Consider the following 20,480-nt stretch of genomic DNA (forward strand, 5'->3'; position numbering starts at 1 on the left):
AAACACAAAGAAGATTGCTGCAGAGCAAAAAACGAAACTTGCCGTCATACCTGGAGGCTTGACATCCCAGATCCAAGCAGTTGATGTCAGCATTAACAAACCCTTCAAAGCTGCCATGAGAGACGAATAGAACCAATGGATGAAGTCTTCTGGGGACAATTTGACACCAGCAGGAAGAGTGAAGAAACCAACTATAGAAGTTTGTACCTGGGTGAAAAGATCTTGGGATAATATCAAAATTGAGATCTCTGTCAAGTCATTTAAGAAGTGTGGCATTTCAAATGCTGTGGATGGAACTGAGGATGAGACAATGTATTAAGACAGTGATTCATCTTTAGACACAGAAGAGGACAAGCTAATGGATGGGAGTTTTGACAGTGATGAAGAGTTGTATGAATTTTTTGATGAATAAAACTTGAGTTCAATAGCTTTATATAATACTTTTTTTTTTCAAATTTCATGCCCCAAAATTAAGGCATGTCTTATACATGAGGAAATATGGTAGGTTTGATACATTTGGATATTATGAGAAACAAATTATAAATCTGTCTCATCATCTAGCCAGTATCATTCTTATAAAAGTCAGTTCACCTATTTTAATTCCATTTAGTATCTTTGGTGACTACCTGCTGGATATATAGCCTGTGCAAATCCATGCTGTGGAGTAGTCAAAAATGATCTGCACCTTGGGGAGCTCCCCATCTACATGGGAGGTGAGGCTCATATCACAGGGCTTGATGATGAAGGCAAGAATACATATCACAATTCTCCTTAATGAGAGTAGGCGTGATAAGAATTGTTTTGGGAACACTAGTCTAGTAATGAGAACCAGCAGGGCACTTCCTCACCAGGCTCTTCATTTTTACTTTCTGAGCTTTGAGGGTTTAGGAGGCTTTGAGGAGTGGGAGGATATAATCCTTTTTGCCTGGCAGAACACAAGGGCAACCTCAGGATCATTTGATTGACCATTAGTCCATAATTCTTACTTAAAGATTTCCTTTTACTCCTTTACTCATGAGAAACTCATCCATTTCAATTACCCCTGCATTTTCTGCTAGAGAAGTGTGTATGCTGGTCTGCACTGACAAGGATTGACAGTGTCCTGCTTTACCTTAACAATATCTCATTCTGGAGGTCTTCCTTGGGAATTTGCACTTGTTCTGCTATTACTATGTTCTCTGTACTCTCTCCAGTTAACTCACTCTGTGGCCTTGCACTCATTTTTACTTTATTTATTTGGATTTTTCTAGTATTTCTCAGCTGCAATTGCAAAACAGAAAGATTGTTCAGAAATTTGACCTACTCTCATGCAAATACCTAACCCAGAGACCAAATCAATGACAAGTTTTAAAAACTAAACAGCTATGGCGTCTTGGGGAATATAAGCCATCAAGCCGTCTCTACCACTTGTCTACCAAGTCATTGTCAGCAACTTGCTTTTCCTGTCTGGGTCTTGGTCCTCCCCATCTCCCCACCTTCATGAAATCAAAATTATAATTTAAGTACTGTTTAGCCATGGGAATGTTTTACAGTAACAATGAAATGTAGTAGAGACAGCTTTGAAACTGCCAAAGTCCTATTTAAAAGTCATGTAGATGAAAGTTATTTTAAAAAAAAAGGATTCTATCATAACAGTTTGCTTAGTATGACCTGATTCAAATGTCTTCCCTTGTCCTATCCTTTCCCACTTGTACACATTATATTTTAGCAAGAGAGAGACAGAGACAGATAGAGAAATGGAAAGAGGGACAGACAGACAGGAAGGGAGAGAGATGGGAAGCATCGATTTTTCATTGCGGCTCCTTAGTTGTTCATTGATTGCTTTCTCATATGTGCCTTGACCAGGGGGCCTCCAACAAAGCAAGTGACCCCTTGCTCAAGCCAGTGACCTTGGGCTTCAAGCCAGCAACTTTTGGGCTCAAGCCAGCAACCGTGGGGTCATGTTTATGGTCCCATGCTCAACCAGTGACCCTGTGCTTGAGCTGGTGAGCCTACGTTCCAGCCAGCGATCTCACGATTTTGAACCTGGCTCCTCTGCATCCCAGTCTGATGCTCTATCCATGGCACCACTGCCTGGTCAGGCTGTACGCATTTTTGTATGATCACCAATAATCACATAATTTACCATTTTTATTAATCTATGTAGCTTAAAAGGTGTTGTATCAACTACTACATTAGTTTAATTCACCTGCTCTGATAATACCTTAAACAAATAATTCTGTGTTTGAAGTCAAAGTATCATTAATGATGGCTGAGTTTTCTTTTGATTAATGTGTTCCTGACTTTTATCCATGTGTCCTACCTACTCTTTAAGTATCTAACACTCTCCTCTTCCATCAGTTTAGCGATAATATGCCTCAGAACATAATATCTTCTCTGTCCCTTGAAAATGACTTGTCTAGTTTTTAAAGAGAGCATTTATATGAATAAATGAAAAATATGATCATAAATGAGCAATTAGCATCTAAGGAATGAGTTCTAAGATATACCATTAAATGAAAAGAGCAACATGAAACAGAGTACCTGGAGTATGCTCCCCTTCAGGCAAGAAAGAAGATACAGGAAAATGCACAAAATAAATAAAGGAGGATAAACCAAAAACTAGATTGTTTACCTGCCAGAGGTGGGTAGAAAAGATGTAGAAAGAAGTGTGGAAAAGAACAGGTTAGCTAGGATGACAACGAAGTGGTACTTCTGAGTGTATTTTTTTATATAGCTCTGCTTTATTCCCCTAAATAAATAAATAGGATGGGGGGATCCAAAATGGAACACAGCAATGAAAAAATAAATCTAGCTGAATTATGAAGGAAAAGTAGACCACATTGAAAGAGATGAAGTAAAGAATTAACCCAAGTAATTTAAAAACAGTATTTTTTACTGTAAAGCCTACAGACAAAAAGAACATATACATCCTATACTCTAGTTAGTGCATTTGTTTCTCACTGGGATTATATTAGGGTATACTGTATTATATACTAGGATTGAACAAATACAATTGATCCTTGAACAATGCAGGGATTGGGGGCACTGACTGCTCATACAATCAAAAATCTAAATATAACTTTTGATTTCCCAAAAATTTAGTTGTTCCTTGGTATCCGCGGGAGATTGGTTCCAGGACCCCTGTAGATACTCACACCCCCAGATGCTCAAGTCCCTATATAAAAAGCCATAGATTAGTGCATACAGTCAGCCCTCTATATCTGCAAGCTCCTAACTGTGGATTGAAAACAGTACAGGATTTTATTTAAAAAAAAAAAATCTGTAAGTTAGCCCATTAATTCACACCCATTGTTGTTCAAGGGTCAATTATAAGTGAAATATATTATAGGTAATGCAAGTTAGGTTTGTTACTGTCAGAGGAAGAAGTGATAAAGTAGGAAAGATGGAAGGCTAGAATGAACCCCATGGTGTTGGACTGAAATCGGAAACATTGGATATGAATTCATGATTTTTTTTAACTTTTATTTATTGATTTCAGAGAGAGAGAAAGGAAGGGAGAGCGTGACAGAAACATGGAGCTCTTCCTGTATGTTCCCTGACTGGGGTTTGAACCAGTAACTTTTGTGCATCAGGACGATGCTCTAATCAACTGAGCTATCTGGCCAAGGCTGAATTCATAATTTCCATATACACATACAAATAGGTATAGAGATAAATATGGATGTGTTTGTATGTGCAAGTCAGTAAACACACATATATTTCTTAGCTCTGTCCACTGAGAGGGCCTAACAGCAGTAATACCTGGTAGAAATGAGCATGCTAAGTTCCCAGATCTTGGTTTCTAAAAAGCATTCTTCAATTAAAGGAACCTGAGCTCTTTGGAGAAGTGACAGATTCCAGAGCAGGGGCAGGGAAGGTACAGAATGAGCTTGGAACATCTTATAGGGCCAGAAAGTGAGGAAGTGTTCAGAATAGGATAGGGGCAGGTTGAAACACAGGTACGCCAATCTGAAGGAGTCCCTAATGGCCAAAGCTAGAACAATTTGAACAACAGAATAAGTAATGATTGTATGAGATTATAATCCATGAAATAAAATAAATATCCATGAGCTCATAGTGATATAAATAATTGGATAAATAAATAAATGGAGAAGGGACAGCACTTTTCTTACCAAAGAATTCCAGCTAACAACTACAGAGAAGTGAAAGTAGTCAAACACCAGTAAAATATTGTTACAGGCAGGATCCACCAAAGTTTGAGGAGAAACAGGATATTTACCTAGCCTCACAAGAAATGTATTAATTACAAATGTAAAATAGTAACTTTGCAGTAGAGAGACTCATTAGCCACCACCTTAACCAAGTGATCAAGGTTAATGTCACCAATAACAAGTTATAGGAACATTACATATACCTGATGTGATGCACTAAGAACAGCACAATATCACTTCTGTAGTATTTTTTTGTGTGTGTGTGTGTATTTTTCTGAAGTGAGAAGCAGGGAGGCAGAGAGACAGATTCCCTCATGCACCCAACTGGGATCCACCTGGCATGCCCACTAGGGGGCGATGGTCTGCTCATCTGGGGCATTGCTTCATTACAACCAGAACCATTCTAGTACCTGAAGTGGAGGCCATGGAGCCATCCTCAGCGCCCAGGTCAACTTTGCTCCAGTGGAGCATTGGCTGCGGGAGGGGAAGAGAAATTAAGAGAAAGGAGAGGGGGAGGCTGAAGAAGCAGATGGGTGCTTCTCCTGTGTGCCCTGGCTGGGAATTGAAACTGGGACATCCACATGCTGGGCCAATGCTCTATCACTGAGCTAACCAGCCATGGCCTGTAGTATTATTATTATTTTTTTTATGTGAGAGGAGTGGAGACAGTGAGGCAGACACCTGCATACAACCTGACTGGGATCCACCTGGCAATAAGATCTGGGGACGATGGGCTCCTATCGAGCTATCTTCAGCACCTGGGGCCACACTCAAACCAATCGAGCCACTTGCTGTGGGACAGGAAGTGGGAGAGAAGAGGGAGAGGGAAGAGGGGAGAAGCAGATGATCAGTTCTTCTGCGTGCCTTGACTGAAAATTGAACCCAGGACATCCAAATGCCAGGCTGATGCTCAATCCACTGAACTACTGGCCAGGGCCATCATTTATTTCTGTAGGACTTTTCCAAAAAAACAAAGAAAACACTTAACCTCAATGCAGGGTTTTGTAACCTTGACCCTATTGACATTTTGGGTAATTCTTTGTTATCAGGCTGTCCTGAGCATTGCAGTATGTTTAACAGCTTCCCTGGTTTCTACCCGCTAGATGCCAATAGTGTCACCCAACCACTAGCTTTGTTACAACCAAAAATATCTCCAAACATTGCTAGATATCCCATGGGAGGCAAGATCTCCCCTGATTCAGAACTAATTGAGTCTCCCTGACTCAATATAATCATGAGAAAATATTGGGCAGACCAACGTTGAGGGATATTCAGCAATATACATAACCAAAAGCAAACTATAAATATTAAGGTCTTGAAAGTTAAAAGTGAGGGATTGTGCCTGACCAGGCGGTTGCGCAGTGGATGGAGCGTCAGACTGGGATGCGGAGGACCCAGGTTCGAGACCCCGAGGTTGCCAGCTTGAGCACGGGCTCATCTGGTTTGAGCAAAATCCCACCAGCTTGAGCCCAAGGTCGCTGGCTCCAGGAAGGGGTTGCTCGGTCTGCTGAAGGCCCGCAGTCAAGGCGCACATATGAGAAAGTAATCAATGAACAACTAAAGTGTTGCAAAGCGCAATGAAAAACTAATGATTGATGCTTCTCATCTCTCTCCGTTCCTGTCTGTCTGTACCTGTCTATCCCTCTCTCTGACTCATTCTCTGTCTCTGTAAAAAATAAATAAATAAAAATAAATAAATAAAAATAAATAAATAAATAAATAATTTTTTTTTTTTTAAGTGAGGGATTGTAACAGATTGGAAGAGACTAAGGAGACATGATGACTAAATGCAATGTGGGATACTAGATTGGATCAGAAAACATAACATTAATGGAAAACCTGTCAAAACTGGAATAAAGTCATCATTTAGTTAACAGTACTATATCGCTATTAATTTATTGGTTCTGATAATTGTACTGTGGTAATATATAAACATTGGAGAAGCTCAGTGAAGGTTATAGCGGAACTGTCTAAACTTTTGCAACTTATTTAAGTCTAAAATTATTTCAAAATAAAAATATTTTTTAAATCTTCCACTGAGTTAATAAAATGCCTGGCAAATTTCCATACTGAACTCTATGGCAAAGATATAAGCATAATTAGTATTTGATATTGCTATTATTCCCATTATCTTAAGGAATTTTCTGATAACCAGATTAACTTAAAATATAATCTGTGTGTTTGTGATTTGTGTGTGTGGTCTGTACCACAATTTATATTTGCTATTTAAATTTTTCTATAAGTGAAAAACTGAAAAATATTCAGTTGATGGTTCAAAAAGGAAGAGTAGTCAATTTGTCATTTTATAGCATTTAACTTATTTGCTTTGGATTATTCATGTTTTTCATATATTCTCCTATAAGAGGGGAAACCACTCTTTAATATCATTTGAAAGGCCCAGTTTTGTTCTATTAGATGCTTTAAAACATGTGTTTAATTCAGTGGGTTTAGCCTGACTTGTGGTGGAGCAGTGGATAAAGCCTTGACCTGGAACACTGAGGTCACCGGTTCGAAACCCTGAACTTTTCTGGTCAAGGCACATATGGGAGTTGATGCTTCCTGCTCCTCCCTCCACCCTTTTCTCTTTCTCTCTCTTTCTCTCTCTCTCTCAAAAACAAAAAATGAGTAAATAAAATTTAAAAAAATAAAAGGAAAATTTAAAAAATTCAGTGGGTTTACATCTTTATTAAGAAAATCTCTTGGCCTGACCTGTGGTGGCGCAGTGGATAAAGCATCGACCTGGAAATGCTGAGGTTGCTGGTTCGAGACCCTGGGCTTGCCTGGTCAAGGCACATATGAAAGTTGATGCTTCCTGCTCCTCCCCCTTCTCACTCTCTCTTCTCTCTCTCCTTTCTAAAATGAATAAATAAAAAAAAAATTAAAAAAAAGAAAGAAAATCTCAGACAAGCAAATATGGTTTATTCATATTTCAAATCCTGTAAATAAGTGTTAGAAGGGGTTATTTCACTTGAACTTTTTAACTTAAGATTATAATTTTTATGCAACTTTTAAGAAATAAAAATACAATGAACATAGTGCAGGCCCAAAGTGTGGTTTTGTAAATTCTATCAGAAGTCATCACATACAGAATCAAGAATTTTAATAATGTTCTGACACAGAAGTAAGAACTCATCAAAAGCCAACTAAAGGGAAACCCATTAGTGAGGATTCCTGGTTATGGGGGAAATGAACTATCCTTGTGGTTGGGTTAGCAAGTTGCCCAGCCCACCCCAGCTCACCAGGCCTCACCAGCCAAGCCAGACCATCAGCTCTGGACCTTCCTGACCAGCTTAAGACATAGGACCTAAAGTTACACTGATTTCTCATAATGAGACTGGTGTTTGACTAATACTTCTCAGTGCTTCTTTGTGCACGTAGAATACTTAACTATATTCCAGGCACACAGCCATCACTCAGCTCTTAGCTGATGTCACAAATTAATCCCAAAACATAGAATGGATGGAATCCTAGAGGTAGAGAAGATCACATAAAGTGGTTATTCAACATACAGGATTAGGTAGTACCCAGATGCACCTTTAAACACTAAATCGTGTTGTGAACAAGCTATTTCTTTTCAGTCTTTGTGATGACAAAGAGAACATCTCATTGTGGTGCTGATATTTAAGTTATCTTCTAGTCATGGCAAGCAAGAGTGGTTTCCCACTTATAATAGTGATTCAAAATGTTCTTTTACATTTTTCTTAGGATCAAAACATGAATCAATACAGAGAAAACAATGTTAAGTAAATAATAACACATATACCATGAGGATATGGTAAAAATCGCAAAGGTGATACTCAAAGTTTGGGGAATAGTGATCTTAGGTTGTTTCCCACCTCTGACTCCCCTTTTCTTCTTCTTTTCTATCCACCACCTACTTATAAACATCAAGAAATAAGATGTCTTAAAGTACATATGAAGTACTCTACTTTGTGTGAAAGAAAGAAGGGGAGATAAAAAAGCGTATATAGAAACACCAGCAAGACAAATCTAAAAACAGTGGAGCTGGTTGCCTGTAAGGCATGGAAAGCATTGGGATGAAAGGGATACAAAGGAATGGCGCTCCTCTGCGTCAACTTTTCTGTATTGGTGTGTACGAACTTTTTTGTGGTGGTATGTACAAACAATTCAGAAACCGTGTTAGATGTATTATAGTATTGAGCCAATTAATAAATGGGATGATGAGGCTGTGAGCCAGATTCTCACTGGAAGAAAGCACATACACACGTGGAATGGAGGTGGGCAAGAGAAAGCTCTAGGAGAATGGTTACATTGGGAGGTGTTGTTATAAACTCATGATTTCTAAAAACATGCACATGCTTGTATGAGTACACGTGTGTATGTGTAGATTTATACACATGTATTTCTTAACTCTGTCTTCTGGAAGGGCTTTAACTCTCTATACAAGTTGCCCCCTGGCAGCAATGATAAAAGATACTCCAGGAGCAATGAATGTCTCAATCTCCAATGACATTCCACCAAAAGAAACCAGGGCTTCTCAGAGAAACAGCTGATTGCAGAGTAGGGGCCAGTGGATGCCAGGTGAACCTGCAACACCTTGTTATGCCAGAAAGTAAAGAACTGCTCAAAAAAGTGATGAGGTAGGTCAGAAGGACACAGGCTCCAGTTGAAGGGGCTCCCACTTGCCAAATCTGGGACAATTTGAACATCAAAATAATTAGGTATAGTAATGAATAGAAGGCATTGGAAAAAATGGGAAACCATGAACCATACCAAAAATAAATTGATAAATGAGTGGGGAGAAGGGAGAGCACTTGCCTGCAGCAGAATGCTGAGTGACAGCTGAGAAATGTGGAAAAGAAGATTAAGCTGGAATGTCATCAGTTTGCAACCATCAGAGTAAAGACTGACTCAGAAAAGAATCCTCAATGGATGCTAAATCTAAGGGGAAATTTTAGTAGGAGCACTACATTTGCACGGTTTAAAATTGTCTCTCAGCTGCTTACTAGTTACAAAGGAAACATAACACCTAGACAGTAGAGAAATCAGACAACTTCTTGACTAGTATCACCAGTGAGAGACAAATGAACACTGTATATACCTCCAACTGGGACACCCTGAGGAAGACACAGCGTCACTTTGTAGTATTCTGGCCAGAAGTGCATGTCTTAAATCATGAGAAGGCATTAGAAAAAACAAAACTAAAGGGGGAGAAAAGAGGCAGGGGACTATGTTCTTCAAAAAAGTCAGTATTATATTTAAAAAGAGAAAGGCCTGTGTAAATAATTCAGATTTAAGAAAACTAAATAGATAATTAAGTGTAATAGCTATTCCTAAACTATATGATATAGTAGAGCCAGAATAAGACTGTGTGGGACATTTTGGGTCAATTTATAAAATTAGAATATAGACAGTTATCAATAATATTAAATGTACTGAGGTTGAAACCTATACTGTAATTATGTAAAAGACTAACCCTAATTCTTAGGAGCACTGAAGTATTTGGGAATAAAGGGCCATGATATATGTCTTTACTCTCAAGAGACTCAGAGAAGAAATATCATGTGTGCATGTGTGTGGAAAGAAAGAAGGGAGGGAGGGAGGGGGCGAGAGAGAGAGAAAGAAAGAAAAAAAGAGAGAAAGAAAGAGAAAGAAAAGGGAAGAAAAAGAACTCAAATGATGATGGAGCGTGTAGGTAAAATGTTGATAATGGATAGATCTGGGTGGAGAGTATATGCTGTTTTTATACTATGCTTATTCTCGCAACTTTCTGATAAGTCTGAAATTATTTCCAACTGAAAGAAAAATTTTGTAATTAAAAAGAATGTGATAGTTAGTGATGACCGAATGCTCTGCATCCTTGGGAGACAGTTTGTTGAGACCTGACAAGGCCATTGTAAGTGGAGACCCAGGCAGGCGGACCTGAGTTTCCTCTGCAAGTCACAGTCTGGGAATCAAAGGCTGTGCAGATTCACAGGCCGGCCAGTTTTCTTGACTTCTTATTCTAACACAGTTCTTTGGAGTCCGACAGAACTGTGTCCCCAGGCAGCTAACTTACTTAGTCAACCTCTCCCCTACTCCAGTCCCTGTCCTTCTCTCTCAGAGGAGGCCATAGACCTAGGAACAAGCCACACTTACGGACCGTGGAAAGAACACACACCAAAGGGTGCTCTCCAGGCTCGGACTGGTGGAGCTGCAGAGTGTGTAGCTTCCGACCCGACCCAGAGTAGGATGAAGTAGGGAGCCTGCTATACTGGAGCACCAAGAGACTCTGGCAGAAGATAAAAATAGAAAACCGCAGCGCTGAGTCTTGAACTGCCCTGCACACCCCATTGGTGATCTGTCCAGGTTTCACCAGCCAGGAAAACATAGCGTTCCTTGCAACGAATCAGAAAATAGTGACACCATTACTTCCATCACAGAAATTAGGAATTCATTAATAGAGAAGGTAGTTTTATCAAATAAATGTATGTGTTACCTTCTGTAAAGCAATACCTAAAATAGGTTTAAGCAATCAGGTTTTCAGACGTTTCTAATTAAACTTATTTGTGATTCATTTATACTGCTCACAAAAATTAGGGGATATTTTATCACCTCATATTCATTTTGAAATATCCCTAATTTTTATGAGCAGTATACTTTTCTTTTATTAGCTTCTTAGGATACAAACAGTAAAAGCCTCCCCACAGTTTTTCAGAATTTTCTGAGAAAAAAATTTTTAATTAAGAAAACGCTATTCTTTTTTCTCGTTTTCCCCTAGGACTTGAGGGGACAGTGTATCATATTTTGAAAGCACAGCACTGGGAACACTTCAGAGCAAGGGGCACCCCGAGTGTGGATTGTGCTCCCCAGGAGCAGGTGAAGAGGACCTGTCTGGAGTGGTCTTCGAGCCCATAGGACAGAACTGCAAGGCCGGAACAGGAAGCCAGGGAACGCTCTCTCCTAAAGGAGAGGCTCAGAGGCCCTGGGGCAGCAACAGGAAGCGGCAGAAGCCCCTTAACTTGCCAACTAAAACAGGCATGACCTAACAAGGCCCTGAGAGGGCCCTTTGGGACCATGCCCACCCAGACCAACCAGCGTGTCTAGAACAACCATTCTGAGAGAATGGAGGGAAGAGAGGGGTTGGCCAAGTGGGGCAAGGCCCACACTGCCTGTTTGCCCAGCTCCACAGTAAAGATAGACGGGGAGGTGTGCCTCAAGCCCAGGCCTCAGCATCGCATTGATTCTAGGCTCTCTGCCTTTGTCCTGCACAGAGACAGCGTTTACTACCTCTCTATCTCTCAGAAAGGGGAGGGGGTGGGGGTGGGGAAATGCCTTGAGTCCAAAAACACTCACATATGTCTCATTGCTAAAAACTGCATAGAGTGCCCTGCTTCTGTGCAGTGATGAGTCTGGGACTGTGCCCCTTCTAGAAGCTTAGAGAGGGGAACTAGCACTTCCCTTTCATCATTCCAACCTTTGAAATGCACTGATTTTTTTTTTTTTTTTTTTAGCTTTACTCAGATAAAAATTTTAATATTTCTTAGTGTGATACCTGAGGTTAAAACTAACTGGCTGGGAAGGATAGCCTTTGACAAAATTTATTTGGTTTCTCTAAATCAAAATCTCCGCTGATCTCAGAATTCAGTTTACCAAAAGCTCTCATTAGCTTTTTATTAGTACACATCTAGTTCCTGGCACTCCGCAGTGACACTCCCCACCCAGTTCCAGAGTCTGTGCCCTCAGTCCTGGACTGTTTTTCCATCCTGACCAACCATGCCCTGTGTCCATCTGCTCAGCCAGTGCCCACTCAGGCAGAACACATGTCGCCTCTTGTGAATGCTACATGACCTGTTTGTGAAGTGTGTCTGTATCAATTGAGGAACCCGGGCAGAGTCAGTACAGCAGGTCATACAGCTAGTACCTGCACCCAGACCTTCCCACCTCAAAGCTCGTATGACTGTGTGTGCAGTGGACCACGTCCCCATGCATTTGTTCATTGCTGGATTCTGAGCTCCTAGAACGGTGCTGACACCTGGAAGGCACTGGATGAGCGCTCATTGAATGAGCACGTGAGTGATGGTTGTGGCAGTCTTGTGTTTTGCTCTGGCTGTTGGCCTGTCGTCTCAGCTCAGATGACTCCGACTTACAGCGGTTACTCATTTATCTTCCCAGCTGCATTATATTTTATAACCATTCTTTCTCTTGATACATTTTTATTTTAATTTTTCACATCTATTAGCTGGTAGTAAAGGATGCTAAGGGTTTCTGAGGGTTGTCTTGTCTGTCTGATTAACCCCTGGGGTTGGGGTTTGGATATCTTACAGCTCTTGGACCTCTTCATCCAGTGGGATTGGTCGACTTACCTTGCTGACTATGGTCAGCCCAACTGCAAGTACCTCCGGGTCAACCCAGTGACAGCACTGACGCTGCTAGAGAAGTGAGTACCCAGTCCAGCCATCTGTGTTGGGAAGCGGGGGGTGGGGGGGGGGCGGAAGGTGAAATAGGCCCTCATTTTATCTTTGCCAGTAGCTGGGAAAGGCAGCAGAGAGACCCTGTTTTTGAAGTCACTGTAGGTGGTACCAGTTGTCTCTGGCAGTAGACTTGACAGGGCAGCCTTGTAGCCTCTTAACTCACGAAACCCACAGCAAGGCCAAGTGTGAGTCACTTGGGCTCTGAGATTACCTTGGAGCTTAGTGGGGCAACGTTTCTTTAACTGGAGATGACAGAAGAAGAAAGGGAGATGCCTTAGTTTGGGGCTCAGGCCAGCCTGGTAAACAGAGCGAGGCTGGCCCAACCCTCTGGAGCGTGATGATGGCTAGAACAGCCCCACAGAGCAGGGAGCCTCTGCAGTTTCCTCAGAGAAGCTCCTGGACTTACTGAACCCCACACCAGAGCCCCACATACACACTTGAGCTTTACTGTGCTGACTGTCCCAAGAAAGCTATGTTACAGGAGGTACCTAATTCTTGCCTGAGGAAGTCACTAGTTGGCAAAGGTTGCTACCACTGAGACCGGGTTGGCCAGCTCCGGAACGCCTCACGGCTAACCATCATGTCACCCAGGTGCTGGGATCTGCTGTGCTTTGCAGCCTGGCTCTGACATGTAAAAAGGAAGCTTGTTCTTGTTTTCAAACTAATTAACCCCCACCGCCTTAAAAGCCCTTCAACTAGGCAATGTAGCAAGTCTAGGCACATGGCCAGTCAGGCAGGGCTGACACTCCAGGACGGCTAGGAGGTGAAGGGAGCTCTCGGCAGGAGGGGCTGAGGGTAGCACTCCTACTGTGCAGCGTGCTGGGGATGCAGAGGGGGAGGAGCGGAGCGTGGGCAGGAGCAGGGTGCAGAGGTATGTGCTTGGAGCCAAGAAACTAAGAGCCCAGCGTACAACTTTGTCCAGACCAAGACAAAGACTGATGTTTCCATTTTAACTTTGTTTCCCATGGCTCTCTCTTTGAGTGACCTTCCTCCCTAGGATATCTAGAGAGTAAGTATATTATCCACTTGGGCCTTTTCCACCACTTTGAGGCAAGTCCTTCTGGTTTCCTCATTGACACTAATCATTATGCTAAAATCCCTCCCTGTGAGTTACCCTCCCTGACATACTAATCTACTAAACCGGCCTGGTGCCACTGGCCGGCTGCTCCTCTGTCCTTGTCTTCAGAGTGACCCTTGGCTTACCAACTCCTCTGGGGCTGGGAGTGGCGGCAGCAATGTCCCCCCATCAGGCCGGGTAAAGGGCTGTCCCCACTCAGTTTCCTGATACGTGCAACACTTTGCTAGTGCAGGGCCTGAAATTCAGCCCCTCCGCAGATCTGGAACTATGTCTCCCACAGAAGATTCTTTATTAGAGGCAAGACCTAATCCCAGAATTCTCGGTACCCAGCTGAAATGCAGAACATTTTGGCTTTTGGGTTGGTGCTTAGATGCCATATTCTTATGGATCCAGATGTGCTCTGGGATTCCCTTTCAGCCAGTTACCAAGAAGTACTGACTCACTCACTTGCTGTGGATCAACAACAGTGTAAAATAACTAGCCTTTCTGGAGCATTCCCAAGGCTTAGCTGGTAACAAAGCCATGTGCTTAGTCCTCACAATCAGCAGGGTTTAAAGCTTCCTTCCAAACACAGTTTAGCCAAAGGTCACCCTAAAATCTGTATTTCCAGCCTCCTAGGAATCAGTCCCTTTTCCAGACCTACTCTTGCTTCCCCCTCCCAGTGATCCCATTGGAGCTTGACACTCCTTGTCTTCCTGGCGCTTCTTAGCAGGGCGGGATATGGAGGAAAGGGAAGCTGCTCCTGTGTCATCATGAGGTGGTCACAGTGAAAGTAGACCAGGGGGTCTTACAGAACGGGATGGGGGGAGGGTGTTCCTTTGGTCTCAGAGAATACTAGGGTACCACCAGCTGCTGTCGTCAGCACTCAGGGCACTTAAGTTATCTGTCAAGAGATCCCAACTCCAGGCCTGAATGGCCAGGAAAGCTAACCTCTGAGACTCAGAGACTACCCTCTTCTCCTCTGCCTTCCTGAAGGACCTCCCCACAGGGGGCTGAAAGCCAGCTCTAGCCACTTGTCTCTGGGCTGATTCAAGGAGTTACGGGTCTAAAGATCACACTGAATGTTAAATTAGATGTTCCATAAACATGGGAAGCATTTTCTCCCTTTTCTTTTTGTTTTGTGTTGTTTTTTATTTAGATTTATAGCATAATTAAGAAGTGGAAAGGATCATTCTCTGGGATAAATAATCTAACACCAGGCCAGTTCCACAAACATAATTGTGACATTACTGTGGCAAGGACTGAGGACCATCATCATCATAGCCTTGAGGGCTCTTTTCAACCTAAACCTCTACACCTTGTTACCTCTCCCCAGCCCCTCCAAGCACGGCCTTCTCATGCACATGGTTGTACCTTATATCCAATGTTCTCAGTTTGCTTGATGAGTAATTCCAGCCTGAAGGCCCTTAAGCTTACTTAGATCAGAAAGAGAGTGTGATGCCTCTGTCAGCCAGAGCCATAGCACTGTGGTGCTCACCAGAACCTCTTATCAGTGGAAATAAATGCCCTGTGACCTCTATTTGCCTGTAGGGAGCATGCCTGGCCCCAGGCTACTCCACAGTGCTGCCTTCCCTCCTTCCCTTTGTCTAGCCAGCCTTCTTGCAGCCCAGGGAGCCGGGAAGTCAGAGAGCAGGTGATGGTGAAAACCAGCCTAGCACTATCCCAAGGAGAAATCCATCTAGGAGTGTTCTCAGTTCTCTAACAATGGGGAACTAGCTAAGGGGGAGAGATCTGGTGTGTGGAGCCTGGAGCGAGAACTAATAGTTAACACCAGATGTCAGGGTCATGCGTGGGCCCTCTGCAAGAAAGACCAGATTCTTGGATTCTATTGCAACAGCCTAGTCAGACTTGGGGGATTCTGTGACACCCTCAGCCTGACCTTGATTTTTTTAATCTGTGCTTGCCAATTATGTCTCGCTATCTGATAGAACCATTGGCCAGAGCTGCCCATTGTTTGTGCTCTAGGAATACGCTAGAAAAGTGTTCTGGGGCTTCAGGGTGTTCTAGTAATAGGAAGTTCTCCAATGGTCAAAGGCCTGAGGATATAAACAGCCACTGAGAGCTCAGGGGCTTCTCTTGCCAAAAGCCCTGGTTCATCAAGTGAGAGAATAGTCCAACTTTTTTTTTTTCAATTGATGTTTTAGATGGAGCAGAGAGAAAGAGAGAGAAGGAAATATCAATTTGTTTTTCCACCCATTTATGCATTCATTGGTTGACTTGTATGTGGCCTGACCCGGGATCGAATCCACCACCTTGGCATATCAGGACAATGCTCCAGCCAACTGAGCTACCCAGCCAGGGTGGTCCAACCTTTTCTCATCTGCTTTCCTCAGCATCATGACCTCTTTCACACCTTACTCTGAGATGAAAGAGATCAGTCAAGCCCTCAATTTTGCTAGGGATGGGGTTGAGTGACCAATGGCAAGGTTTAGAATTGCATAGTGGCTTTGTGATTCATGTCCTCTTGGAATTGCTAGTTAAGAGCATTTTTCTGCTTTACCTTTCAATTACCAGCTCTAAGGTCCCAGCAGGATTAAGTCAGCTTATGAGGTGATGAGTAAATTCTACATCTTCTGTAGGAGCCTTCTGACCATCATTGCTACAGCATGTCCCAGGTATCTCCATGTAGCAGGTGCATACCTGGAGATAGAAGGGAATGGTGTAGGGAGGTGGGTGTGGTCCACAGGGGTAAGCCCCTCCAGAGTTGGCACTTAGCTGTAGCCAATGGTGCCTGAGTTTGGGAGGACTGTGGGCGCCAGCAGGACAGCTTCCTGTGCAAAGGTAATAAATATGAGCCTGACAGTGGGAGTGTTCTGGACTGTCACTCTGGGTGGCAGCTGAGGTACACTCTGTCATCTTCCCTCTTGCCAGTCCCCCTTCTACCATGGTCTTCTCAAACCCTTGCTCTCCTTTTTTCTTTCTCTGTTTAGGATGAAGGACACTAGCCGCAAGAACAACATGTTTGCACAGTTTCGTAAAAATGAGCGAGACAAACAGAAATTGATTGACACTGTTGCCAAGCAGCTCCGTGGACTCATCAGCAGCCACCACTCCTGAAGGCTGGCCTCAGCCCCCGGGGGCTGCTCGCCCCAGCCCCACAGACCAGGGCCCAGCCCTCGCTGGCCCTGCATTTATGCATTCTTCTTCAAAGAGAGAAAATGTATTTTTTTAATAACCTATGTACAGTATTCACATAACCTTTCCCCATAGTCATAGAGGCACAAGAGTAAGCAAGCATATGAGATGTTGCTAGGCCGGGACTCAGGGGAAGTTATCGCTACACTATCTGTATGATCCTAGAGTGTCATCAGCCCCAGTGTGAGGAACCACCTGTCACTCACAGCTCTTGAGCTTAGGTCTGGGGCTCAGGAACTACACAGGCAGAATGGGAACTTGGCACGGGAAGGTAAGGTGAGCAGGCAAAAGGATATACAGTGTATCCTGTTCACTCCTGGCTGCCCATTCACCACCTGGGAGGCTGATTCTTCCTGGAAAACTAAAGACCAGCACACGGTCCTGGGGTTCGCCTCATCAGTCCACTGACTGTCATTGGCTCTGGTGAAGAGGCATGGCACGTGGCAAGATGACACTTCACTCCAGCCCCCCAGGACGGCAGCTTCTTAGCCTAGCTCTGACTCAATGCTTTACTGCTAATGTTTCTGCAGCAGGACAGAGGTGCGTACACAGTGGTAATAATGGGGCCCTGTGACTGCGGGTAGGTTGCCCCACACTGGAAGGCCAGTGTGGATGGACCCAGAGCCTCAGCCCCATCTCCGTTCATCTCATTTCCTCTTTCGCCGTCAGGGCACTGGCTCAGGGCAGGTTGGCAGTCACTTCCATGGGTCTTCCCGGAGAGTCTCAGACGTGGCTTCCTGCAGTGCAGCAGCGTCACTGAGAGGGCAGACTCCAGGAGCCTGGCATTGACCCTACTTTACCCCTAGGTGAAACCTGAAGATTACTTGAGATTTTCCTTTGTCTTTTAAAACCCATTTTCTGTGCACCATCTTTAAAAGGAAATGTCACCAGCTCTGCGCTGTAGGAGCAGCCCCAGCTGGACTGGATGCCTCGAGTGATGGCGCCACTGTCCCCGTGAGGTAGACTGGGCCAACCAAGGCTAGTGGTTTGTTGCTTCTGGCCCAGCTGTCCCTCACCAAGCCATCTGGATATGAAGCTTTGCTCAGGCCCAAGGCCTCTTGTCCTCTTCTGAGCTCCCTGTAGCCATCTTTTGGCCCTGCCTGAAAAAGACTGTCTATAAGCCTGCCCCGGACTCCTGAGTCTGCATGGGGAGCCTGCGCCAGCTAGCCCGGAGACTGTGTCCACTGGCCCCGCTGCGCTCCTGAGACTCCATACAAGGGCTTTGCTTTGAGGCCCGTCAGAGGAACCTGCACCTGAAGACATTTCGGGAAGATGCCGTTATGGCTACTGGCCAGAGTAGAATTGTGCATCAGCAAGCAGTTACCAGTAAGCCACACAGGTGTTTCCAGCGTGGGTTCGTGGGAAGAGACGCTCATCAAGCAGCACTGCACTACCTTTGTCAGCTACTGCGTCACTTCCGGAGGGCAGTGCTTCCTCTTTCCTTCCCCACCCCTGACCCTCCTTACTCATCACAACTCGGAAACCACAGGAAAGAGCGCGCACATGCACACACACACACACACACACACAAACACACACACACGTGCAGCTTCCTCAGAGCTGGAGAGACCGGGCCACACTGAGCTCTGCACGAGCTTCTGAGGCTCATCTGGGGCTCAGCAGTTGGCCCGGGATCTTAGGATGAGGCGATGAGTACTGCCACCCAGAACTTCAGAAGCCAAGGGAAGGCAGGGCCCATGCAAATCTCCCAAACATTGGATTTTATTGAAAAGATGAGACATGATTACAGTAATGTGCAGCCCTGTTGCCGAAAACGGGCCAAACACCCTCCTTCACTCATCCCCGGTGGCATGCAGCAAGATCCCTCCAGCTTGAGCACCCAGACTTGCAAGTGGGAATGGGGTAAATCTTAAGTGTGTCCCAATTTTTGTCTTTTTGTCTGCATTGCTGGTCTGGTCTCAAACCTGTTCCCTGGGAAAACTGTCAGAGAGTGAAAAGTAAGCAGGCAGAGGAGCAAGGTGTGCTCTGCACCTTGTTCGAAGAAGCCCCTATAAGGAAAACACCCGTTCAAGCTCCAGACTCATGGGCAGACCCTGTGGCAGCTCCCTCCGCCCTCGGCTGCCTTCAGTCTTCCCGAACAAACCCCGTGTGCTGCTGCTGTGTTGTCTGCAGAGACCCCCTCTTAGGGGTGGGGGGTGCGGGTGGGTAAAAAACAGGGACCAGCAATGTCCAGGGGGTTGGGTGGGTAAAGCAGGACTGTTTTGTCTGTAGGCCTCCAGCTGGGCCAGCCCTTGAGAGGACCTGTGACAAGTGTGTGTGCCCATGCTCCTTGGACTCCGAAGGGCTGGCTTCGGATGCCCAGTGGTGCACAGTGCCTGGAGGCCCAATCAGAGCGAGGAGGTGGGTGGCTGGGAGCTGCCAGGTTTACAGTTGGCATGAACCCTTGGCCAAATTCTTGGGGAAACCATGTTCATGTTCCTGAAAGGACAGTCCAGTTTAGGACTCTTAGTGGGTTTCATAAGGAGTAGAAGGAAGGAGGAACCGGTTGTACTTTTGACTCCTAGGAAGATCTCTCTGAGCCGACTCCTGGTTAGTAGGGAAAACAGGACCTGGAAATTGGAGCCAGCAGAGTACCCGCATGGGCAGAGGGGACGGAAGGCTTCCCGGGAGCATCCTCAGTGTTTCCAGTGTCGCCAGGCCTCAAAGCCGGCTACCTTCCCTGCGCAGGTGACACATGCTTGCTCAGCAAATCCCAGACCCAGGGCCCTTGATCCCCGTGACTGGCGTTGGCCGTGGCCTTCCTCGTGAGGCCCCTGAGCACACGCCTGGGGGTGCCGCAGAAGTGCCCACCTCAGCCTCCCTTCTTCCTGGACTCTGCTCCTGGCTGCTTCATTCGCTGCTTTTTTTGTTGTTGTTTAATTTTTTTTTTTTTTTGCCTGAATTCACAATTATTTTTTACTAATTTGTTGGAAATGGCCTTTTTATTTTGCACAGTTGCACATTTACTGAGGAAATCTAGGAGAGCCATTTTTTAACTCTAAAGGGAACTTTTTAAAAACTCACTAGTAAAGCTACTGATGCTGATGAGCCTTGTGGTTCCTGGGAAACCTGCTGTGTGGAAAGAGCATGTTTACTCCTCTGTACACTTTCCTGTTTTAACTGCTATTAAACAAGAAGCCTACATACTTGTTTCAAAAGCCACGGCGTTGTCTCATGGTCCTTTTGTTCTCCCACCCTCTTTGCACAGTGTGGCCGTAGCTGGATGACATACATTGCGCAGGACCAGAGCAGGCAAAGCCCGGTGGGGTGGAGAAAGCCTGCCTTCCAGGCAGGGCCAGGGGCCCTGGAAATATCCAAACCGCTGGGTTAGGCTTTTCTGTCTGCACAGTTAGCACCAGCATCGCCATGCAGAGGAATAACTGCTGAAATGCCTGATTTGTGCAGAGCACTGGGCCAGGCAACCAGGGCCCAGTGTGGTTTGGAATACCAGCCTGGAAAGATTCCTGGTCAAAACAGTGATGGAGAATTATCCCAAACAAAGCCAGTCTGGGGCAGTGGAGAGAACCATTCTAGAGCTCCGTAGGGGAGAGGGACAGGCATGGCCTGGTACAGAAACTGTCTGTTCAGCAAGGTGGCACAGAGAAAACAGGATGCCAGTTAGCTGAGCCTCAGAGGAATGGAATTCAGACTTTGTTAAGCTGCGGGAGTATTTTAGGTGCAGGCAACATTAGAGTGGAT

At 44.6% G+C, this 20,480-nt stretch overlaps 1 protein-coding gene across 4 annotated transcripts in view; it reads left to right on the forward strand.

Moving 5' to 3' along the window:
- EXOC6B (exocyst complex component 6B) overlaps positions 1-19,943 on the forward strand; it is a 638,754-nt gene extending 618,811 nt beyond the window's left edge. For all 4 annotated transcript variants that reach the window (XM_066378003.1, XM_066378005.1, XM_066378007.1 and 1 more), the window contains 2 exons: positions 12,422-12,534; positions 16,577-19,943. In XM_066378003.1, coding sequence (XP_066234100.1) covers positions 12,422-12,534; positions 16,577-16,703 — 240 coding nt within the window. In that variant the 3' untranslated portion in view covers positions 16,704-19,943. The remainder of the gene's footprint in view (positions 1-12,421; positions 12,535-16,576) is intronic.
- Positions 19,944-20,480: the final 537 nt, after the last annotated feature.

Source organism: Saccopteryx leptura, chromosome 3 (assembly GCF_036850995.1).
Source record: "Saccopteryx leptura isolate mSacLep1 chromosome 3, mSacLep1_pri_phased_curated, whole genome shotgun sequence".
NCBI lineage: Eukaryota > Metazoa > Chordata > Mammalia > Chiroptera > Emballonuridae > Saccopteryx > Saccopteryx leptura.